Genomic DNA, 9,284 nt, shown 5'->3' with positions numbered 1-9,284 from the left:
AACGGCGTGTTTAAGCTGCAATTAAGAGGGTGCAGGGTAAATGGAGAGTAGATATGGGCGGATGGGTGAAACGCTTTGATTGGGCAAAAAGCAAAAGCAGTTGGGTTGGGTCCATGTGGGTGAAGAGGACTATGGTTGTTACTGTGTTGTGGTGGGTTAGAGCAAAAGAGTGCAGATTGCACGGTCATGGGTTTCTCGTGACAGGCTGGTAGTATTGCTGTCTCACGCACTCATTGGGACCAGAGAGAGAGAGAGAGAGAGAGAGAGAGAGAGAGAGAGAGAGCTAAATCGCCCAACAGGGCAAACAAGAAGAGAGAGATGACATGCTCCGAATCCATAGTACACACAAGATGAGCGTTCCAATGTCCATAGTGCAAACAAGAGAGAGAAGATGATGATAACGTTACGAGAGAGAGAGAGAGAAGAGAGAGAAGCCCCGGGTAATGTTGAACCGAATAGAGAGAGAGAGAGAGAGGGAGAGAAGAGAGAGAGAGGGAGAGAGAGGGAGAGAAGAGAGAAGAGAGAGAAGCCCCCGGGTAATGTTGAACCGAATAGAGAGAGAGAGAGGGAGAGACGAGAGAAGAGAGAGATAAGAGAGGATTATCCACACAAATTTGAATCTGTAATTAGGGGGTAACTTGAGGGTGAGGTTATGGCCCATGGATATGGAACTCTCCTAGGACTGTGGTCAGAAGCAGGCAGCAACCCAGTTCTGTTTTCCCAGCTAGAGACAGGCATTAGGAGGAGAGAGAGAGAGAGACACAGAGATGGCACGGAGACAACAGTCGCAGCAATCGAGGTGCAAGGGGAGGAGACCCCACAACAGGCCGGGCTCTTCTCCTCATACAATTGTCGCTACGCGCACTAGGCCTACTCCATCCATCGCCAAATCTGTACACATTCTCTCTCTCTCTCTCTCTCTCTCTCTCTCTCTTTCTCTCTCTCTCTCTCTCTCACACACACACACACACACACACAGACTTTGCTAAAACCTAAACACAGATTTTCTCTATTTCTTGCTTAATCCTCAGGACAATTGCTTGAAATTTCTCTCCCCTCCTCCTCTTCCTCTCTAACACCTTAATTTCCTGCTTGATGATTTTTCTGGCAGCAAACCGGCAATTGAATTCTCTCTCTAGGTCCACCAGAATTACATGGACAAATTTTTACATAATGCTCTATAGATCCACCCAACTCTGTGTGTGTGTGTGTGTGTGTCTCTCTCTGTAAGAGCTTCACCTTTGTGTACAGTGTGAGTTCTACTTTTCTTTTCCTGTGTGTAGGCCCTCCCATAACACTGTACACCCCTCCCTCTCTCCCTTTCTCTCCCTCTTTTTGTGTGACTTTTTCTCATCTCTCTCTTTCTCACGAACCAACTTTGAAAGTTCTCTGAATTTTGTGACCCAACTCTCTCTCTCTCTCTCTCTCTCTCTCTCTCTCTCTCCCCCCCCCCTCTCTCTCTCTCTAAGTTCTCTCTCATGAACCACCTCTTAACTCTCCCTTCAACCTCGTGCCTTCTCTTTCTCTCTCTCATCCAACCTCTAGCTAAAAGTATCTGCAACGCCTCCTCTTTTTACCTGTTGCAAGTCTCCCTCGCAATTGTGACCGCCTGCGTACCTATACATGTTAGTAGGAAGCTTTACTTTTCCCTCTCTACACCCCATTCAGCCCCCTTTTTTTAACCAAATTCTGCACAAATTACCATTTCCCTCCCCTCATGCCTCTCCCCTCCAGGCCCTTTCTTAGCCATTTTTCTAACATTTTTGCCCACAATTTTCCCAATTGGGTCTCAATTTTACCATCTGGGTCTCTTGTGAACTTTGCATCTGGGTCTTCTCTCAAATTGTGCACTTAATAGATCTCAATTATGCTTCGCAAGGCATTGAAAGAGCTAGATCGTGAAGGTGAGAGCGATTTCGATGCCAAATCATGTTTGTTTTACCCTCAGTCCAGTCTAAAATCATACTTTTATACTACTCTGCATACCTCATGACAACACTCCCGGATCTAGGCTTTCTGGCTGGTGCATTGCCCTTAACCAAAGCTTGAGCTGTAGCTGTTGTGATCTGCAAGAAAGTTCTCTTTTTTTGGGGGCGTAGCTATGTGGGTGGTTGAATTTAGTGAATTCTTTGTGAATTGCAGGGACTACAACCATCTCTTTACATCTTGTCCTCACACTGCAATATACCAACTGAAACAAGTCTATTTTTCAACCTCTAAGTGTGGTTGATTTTACGTAAATTTTCTTGGAATTGCAGGGAACCCGGCGCTCTCAACGCATTCTGGAGAGAGGCTCTATTCTCTGTCACTATTATGCAAGACAAGATGGTGTTGAGGTAGAGTCAAGTTTTGTGCAAAAAATTGGAGGTTCCTCTGATTCTTTGACCTACATTGGTGCCACAGAAAATGAATCACTGCAGGATGGTGTGTCGATCAGAAAGCTCACCGCCCAGAGGCCTGGTCGCAGGCTGGGCAAAGCGCTTTCACTCCGTTGGGGTCTGAAGAAGCGCAGGCAGCAGCGTTCACACCATCTGGGACCGTTCAAAGCCTGCAAGTCGGACTTAAGGGCTTATCCCACACTGAGTAGTAACAAAACTGGCACTGGGTCCTTGTCTGATTGTGGCAGCTCGAACAAGGTACGACATGTATATGAGCTCCGGAAAGTGTCTATAGGAACTGGCCCGGCACAACCAAGAGCACAAAGAATGACTATACCGGAGCCAACAGAACAAGATTTGAGCAGGAATATGTTCGAAAATTTCGAAGCGGCTCCAAGGAAGACCGCTCAATGGCAGCCAACTCAAAATGTGGCTTCCATTCGACATTTGTGCCGTTTGATTGCCGATCCAAACCCATCACAGGAAATGGACCTCGTAGATCAAGACGCATGCCTTTCCCATCCTTACGATACTTTCAATGCAGTCTCTTTTGGGCAAAATCAAGAGCGACTAATGCCCACATGCACACCAAACAGCGTAGGTCTCTCGTACCATCCTGTTACCATCAATGCAGAACCTGTTCGAGAATCCATACAATATGCCTCACGTCTAGCTGCACATCAGGACGATCAAGAGCAGGGGCCAATATACACTCAAGGCACAGGTCTCTTGAGTCATTCTGGTAGATTCAATGGTGAACCTGTACTCTATGCCACATGTCCAGCTCCACATCAGGAAGATCAAGAGCAGGTAGGGATATGCACACAAGGTACAAGTCATCTGGTTAAATTCAATGCAGGACAAGTTGGAGAAACTGCACATCCAGCTGCAGTTTGGGAACCTCAAAAACAGGGACCAATCCTCACATACATGCAACACTTAGATCAATCACGGCAGTTTTATGGTGCCCAGAACATAGAAGGTTCTGTTTCACCTGAACTGCACAGGTGGAATACACAGACCAAACATCATCCTTATACCTGCAACATGGAACCCAACAGACTCATATCGTCTCCCCCATACACGGCTCAAAAAGATTTAATGCAGAGGCCAGGTCTCACAAGCAAGCTAGGTACATGTTTCAGGCCTGGTTCTGGTATGGTTAATATGAACCCGCTTGGGGAGCCTGCACCTGTAGCTTGTCCTCAAATGCAAGGGTCAAATTTTAGAATTGATGGAAGCACACCTCTCTGGTCCCGTTCTGATACCACCATCACCACCCGGCCATTTGTGAAATTCAGACCTGCTGCTGCAGCAGTTCAGGATCTGGGGTGGGTTGCCACGAATACACATGGTACACATTACAGGGGTCATTCTGGTTCCACTAATGTGGAGCCTTGCATGCAGGGGCAGCCTCTGCTAAACATACAAGGTGAAAATTTCTTAGGTCATTCTGCTATTTGCAACACAGATTCTTCAGGAAGACAACTGTCTCTGCCAGCTGGTATTCAGGATAATCAAGTGGCGCAGCACAGGTGGGCTTCGACAAACACACATGATTCTAACCTTTTCTCTCATCCGGGTTCCTTCAACCCACAAGCTTTTGGAGGACTGGAAACTTTAGCTTCTCCTCCAGTCACAGTTCTGGAAGGCCAAGCCCAGGGATGTGCTCTGACAAACACAGCTTTATTGCATCAGTTTGGTGCATGCAACACAAATTCCTCGGTTTTAGACGCAGTTCAGGAAGACCATGTCCAGGCATATGCTCTGACAAACACAGCTTTATTGTGTCAGTTTGGTACCTGCAATGCAAATCCCTCTGTAGACTCTTCTACCTTAGACATGGTTAATCATAACCACACCAGCTTGACAACAGGTTATTGTACAAGCACTCAGAGTATGTGTCACTTGCTATTTTGATTATCAATCTGTCTATACATTTCCATGGTTGACTTCTAAATTTTGGTTGATTTTTTTCCAGCAGATTTGGAAGATCTGGAAGCACACTCCACAGATATTACAGATGCTTTGCCGCATAGGGGTCATATGCATCAATCACTGTCTGATGCTGGTGCAAGGACAGGGCAGCATGGCACGATGGTAGGTAAATGTCGGAGGCTCTCTACTCTCCGCACAGAGTTGAGGAAAGGAAAGAGTGCTCAAGGCGGGTGTGATGACAGAGGGGAGCTTGATCCAAATAAAGAGCCTCAATCAAAACCACGAAGAAAGAAGCTTCGCGCCAAAGTACTAAAAGACAGATCTAAGTCCAAGGTTCGGCGAGGGTCCAAAACTGGCAAGGGAAAAGATATTTCCGAAGGGACTGGGTTGCATGGAGATGAGGGGCCTGTGGCTCGAGATGGCAAGATTGCAGAAGCTGGGTACCCTTCTTTTGAAGAAACATCTAACTTCTCTCGACTTGAGCCATTTCAGGAGGGCATTGCTAAGGAAAGCCTTTGTCAGGATGGTGGACAAGCTGGTTTTGGGCTGTTGGTTCACGAGGGAACAGTTTATGGTGATGAGTGTGCAAGTGCTGGCAGTGGGCTCTCCATCAACAGGCAGGAAAATTCTTCTTGGCATGAACATTCGAATACAGTAGAACACCAGCTGGCAGTGCCAAATCCAGACACATATGCACTGGTTGATTACTTTGCCCTATCAGACAAAAAATGTCGTGCTGAAATGAGAGACCCGTTGTTGCTGGGGAACGCAGTCGATGAACCCAAAAGGCTTGCCTCTGCTGAATGTCGTGAGCTTGTCTTGTATGGCCAATGCTCTGATGAGCCTGAAGCTCGACATTCACACAGCAGTAACTTGCCTCTGTGCCTGTTTTCGGGTGAAACCTCCTCTACAGGGTCAACCGAATTAGTACCAGCACGGGCAAGCTCAAGCCACCTGCCATTGGCCAAGGTGGCACCTGATGACAACTTGCAGTTGGTCCTATATAATCAAAAGAGGGACATTGTTGTGTCCAAACCTGCAAAAACTTTCAAAAAGATTCGTGCAAAAGTTCAGTTGGATCCTGAATCTCAGAGAGTATGGCTTCAACTTGAGAATGGAGGCAGTCCACAAGCTGACAGTGATCCTGACAAAGCAAGGCATTGGGAAAAGGAGAGGGAAGATATGAAGAAAAAAGTGGAGTTTTTTATCCACAAAATGCATGTTGTCCAAGGTTTGTCATTGTTTTTCTCAGTGGAGGGATCTATAAGAGTTTGGGTTATGTATTTGGCTGATCCCAAGGTGTGTGTCAGTCTGTGTGTTTTACCTGTGTCTTCTAGGACAGCCTAGGTACACTCTAGTTTGTGTTTTAAGGCATATCAATGTGCTCTTTAAAGTGATCTTATTTAAGGTTCTAGAGACCACCACTTTGCTGTCTCAACAAACAGTTTACTGCCATCATAACCATGATTGAGTTAGTGCTGGTTGTTATGAGAGTCACCATTTAATGCCATTCATTATGGGAATCATAAAAAAAAACAAATGCGAGAGAGGGTACTGAAATTGATGCCATCAATTTCCTCCATGGGAGTGGGTCCCTGTACCTCCCTTTTGGGAGGCAAGGGTGCTACCGCTGGGATAAACCCCAGGAGGCAACATAAATCATTTTAAAAGGAAAGGACAATAAAAAAAGTAATTGGGTGTGTGCAGGTGATCGTCGCTTTTCTCCTTGGAAAGGATCAATTGTGGATTCTGTTGTGGGAGCTTTCTTGACCCAAAATGTCTCTGACCATTTGTCAAGGTAATGCTTGAGATGTCTTCCTTTTTCAATAACGCCTCCTTCTTTATCCCTGTGTGTGTGTACATATGTATATATATATATATATATAGGTATGCCTAGAGAGAGAGAGAGAGAGAGAGAGAGAGAGAGAGAGAGAGAGAGAGAGAGAGAGAGAGAGAGAGAGAGAGAGAGAGAGAAGTGCCTATAATTTTAGATAAGATTGCCGTAGGCTTTCCTGTTTTCTCATTGTGAAGGTCTAAGTGGACTGGACACTAGCTGTGCCGCAACATGGTTCGACCACTAGAAGGCGACATGGCCTGAGAGAACCTGCAGTGTCAGCAAATATTCATACTGCACAGTCTCATTTCATTTGTCATTTTTTGCAGCTCCGCGTTTATGTCTGTTGCATCTCGCTTCCCACCAGATTTGAAGAAGGATTCAGTGGTCACATGTGCAGATGAGATATGCACAATTCCTTGTGAGAAGCAGTGTGATGTTGAAGTTCTCCCTTTAATAATGGAAAAGGGTTTTTTTGGCTCCGAAGAAGAGCTGTCTTTGGATAAGCAAGGGGATATCAACAGCAATTGTCTCTGTGTTGATGAAAGCACAGCCATTGAGGTTGTTAGTGGTGAGGTCACTGGCTTTTGCAAACCTCTGCAGCACGATGATGGAAGGCTTCGGTCCCCATATGGTGATTATGAAGGCGATCTTAGCACTGTGTATGAAGGTTATTATAATGCTTTAACAAGTACACCTGATTCACAGCCCTTTGAAAAGAAGGATCAGAACCTTTTGCTGGCATCTGATGATGAAAGGAATTCGAGTTGTGCTATTGAAGAGGATGTTGATGATGGTGGTGGTACCATGGAGGAGGTTTGTGGGGCATTTCGCCAGTGCTGTACATTACGCAATAGTAAAGCTCGCAGGATGCTCAATTTTGGATCTGGGGTCGACAAGCAAGAGCCTAGATCGTGTTCAGTTTTGGAGACGGGTAAGCAGGTTAGCTTTGCTCCAATTCATGATACAGAGACAGCATCGGATAACATTAGTGATCAACAAAGTGAGTCTGAATCTGCAGTAGGATCTTCTAGCACTGTACAGAGTGTACAAGATTCAAATTTTCAATTAGCCACTGTTCATGAAAGCAACCGGGAGTTGGATTTTCAAGCTAATATGATTCAAGCAAGCAGTAGGGAGTTGGATACAGCATCTGTGCCCCGAGTGGACTCAAAGACTAGTAAGAAAAGGCCTTTGTCTGTAAGTAGCATGAGTGGCATAGAGAGAGCACAGCTGGAAGCAAGTCAAAAAGGGCGGAAGAAAAACCATCATCGAGACTGGGAGTCCGTGAGAAAGCAGGTACTAGGGATACCATGCTGTGATAAAGAAAATTCAGCCGGACAAAAACCTAGATCACATACTCATGAAGATTCAGTGAATTGGGATGCGGTCCGGCTTGCTGAGCTTGGAGAGTTAGCTGAAACTATCAAGGAACGTGGGATGCATCATGTTCTTAGTGGTCGAATAAAGGTGTTTTTTTTTTGCCTCCGTTCATTCTTTTGGAGGATTGTAGATGTGTTCACTCTATGGATTGATTCAGTAATCATGTGTCATTGAGACAGACCAAATAAGACTGGTTACAGAACCTTCCTGCTGGCAGTGGGACGGTGGGTAATCTGGACTGGCAAGATTGCCTGTCCATCCCTCTCAAGCTGCCAAGATGGGCTTCCTTGCTGACGAGTGGAGTGGTTCTGTAACCAGATTAAGGTCCATGAGCAATATCACCTATGAAAAATGCCAGCGAACACGGTGAAAAAGTAGTTTTCCTGAGAATCATCTTTTGAATTGAGCTTATCCTTTGATATATTGTATGTTGTTTTCCTGAGAATCATCTTTTGAGTTGAGCTTATCCTTTGATATATTGTATGTTGTTTTCTAAATTTTTTTTTTCCCTGTGGGGGTGGGGTGGGGGGGTTGGATTTTGCAGGCTTTCCTTACATCACTTTACGAAGACCATGGAAGTGTTGATCTTGAGTGGTTGAGAAATTTATCAACTGAAACGGCCAGGTACTCAATGCTTACCATTTTCTTTATTCAGCTTGTTCTTTTGTGCATGACTTGTTGCGATGGATCATGACAACTGGTGTGTTTTTTGTGGCCATTTTGATGCAGAGAGTACCTTATGAGTATACATGGATTGGGGGTGAAGAGTGTGGAATGCATCCGTCTTCTCACATTGCATCATCTAGCTTTTCCGGTGATTACTTGCAGTGCCATATTACATATTTTTCCTGTACCGTTTGTTCTCTGTGCATCCATTTGTGCTTATGCTGAGATGTTGGGGATACTTGAATTAGAGAAAGTGTATCTGATTTGTTAAGGTCTGAGAAATTGATTCTTTTGAGGAATTTGTACCAGGTGGACACAAATGTGGGGCGCATATGTGTGAGGCTCGGTTGGGTGCCGATTGAGCCCTTGCCCGAGGAGGTTCAGTTACATCTTGTTGAGTTGTGAGTCTGGTTTTTGTCTTGGCTCCAATATTACTGTAATGCCAACTTGTTTGCAGAACCAATCGTATGATTTGCAATGGGCAGGTATCCAATCCAAGAAACGATTCAGAAGTATTTATGGCCTCGTTTATGTACGCTTGACCAAAGGACACTGTAACAATCCACTTTTCTCTCTACACTTGTAATTTCTTGGTTACTCACATATGAGTATTGTAAGGATGTAACATAATCACATTTATAACTGAATAATATCAGTAAGGATGTAATATTTCATTTAATTAAAGAATTCGGTCTTATATATTGTTTGTTTCAATGTGGCCATGCAGGTATGAGCTTCATTATCAGTTAATAACTTTTGGAAAGGTCTCTTTCTCTCTCTCTCTCTCTCTCTCTCTCTCTCTCTCTCTCTCTCCAGAAGACATTGACAGTTGTACATTGATTTGTCTCATAGGTCGAGTTCGGCCTCTAGTAGACGTTAATACAGCTTTCTTTCTTTCTTTCCCCCCCCCCCCCCCCCCCCCCCCCCAAAAAAAAAAAAAAAAAAACCAACATAAGCATTAAACTCTATGGATGGTCTTACTATGGGGATTGTAGTCTTGTGTGTTGATCCGCTGGATTCTTGTTAGCTGTATGACATCTTTTGAATTACTTCATCCCATTTGTGGTGCTTCCAGGCCCTTTGAA

At 44.9% G+C, this 9,284-nt stretch overlaps 1 protein-coding gene across 5 annotated transcripts in view; it reads left to right on the top strand.

Annotated features, from left to right (window-relative positions):
- Positions 1-616: 616 nt before the first annotated feature.
- LOC147615769 (uncharacterized) overlaps positions 617-9,284 on the top strand; it is a 20,731-nt gene continuing 12,063 nt past the window's right edge. Inside the window, exons 1-10 of one of the 5 annotated variants that reach the window (XM_086778368.1) lie at positions 617-893; positions 2,259-4,254; positions 4,363-5,547; positions 6,024-6,114; positions 6,480-7,620; positions 8,078-8,157; positions 8,263-8,347; positions 8,509-8,600; positions 8,685-8,753; positions 8,927-8,963. In XM_086778368.1, the coding sequence (XP_086634494.1) occupies positions 768-893; positions 2,259-4,254; positions 4,363-5,547; positions 6,024-6,114; positions 6,480-7,620; positions 8,078-8,157; positions 8,263-8,347; positions 8,509-8,600; positions 8,685-8,753; positions 8,927-8,963 (4,902 nt within the window). In that variant the 5' untranslated portion in view covers positions 617-767. Of the gene's footprint in view, positions 894-1,331; positions 1,905-2,142; positions 4,276-4,362; positions 5,548-6,023; positions 6,115-6,479; positions 7,621-8,077; positions 8,158-8,262; positions 8,348-8,508; positions 8,601-8,684; positions 8,754-8,926; positions 8,964-9,284 lie in introns of those variants that run through there. The other 4 variants (XM_086778367.1, XM_086778371.1, XM_086778369.1 and 1 more) reach the window with 4 other exon arrangements.

Source organism: Cibotium barometz, chromosome 39, assembly GCF_041138505.1.
Source record: "Cibotium barometz isolate CiBa-2024 chromosome 39, ASM4113850v1, whole genome shotgun sequence".
In the NCBI taxonomy this organism is placed as follows: Eukaryota; Viridiplantae; Streptophyta; class Polypodiopsida; order Cyatheales; family Cibotiaceae; genus Cibotium; species Cibotium barometz.
This window is presented reverse-complemented; position numbering and strand designations above follow the sequence as displayed.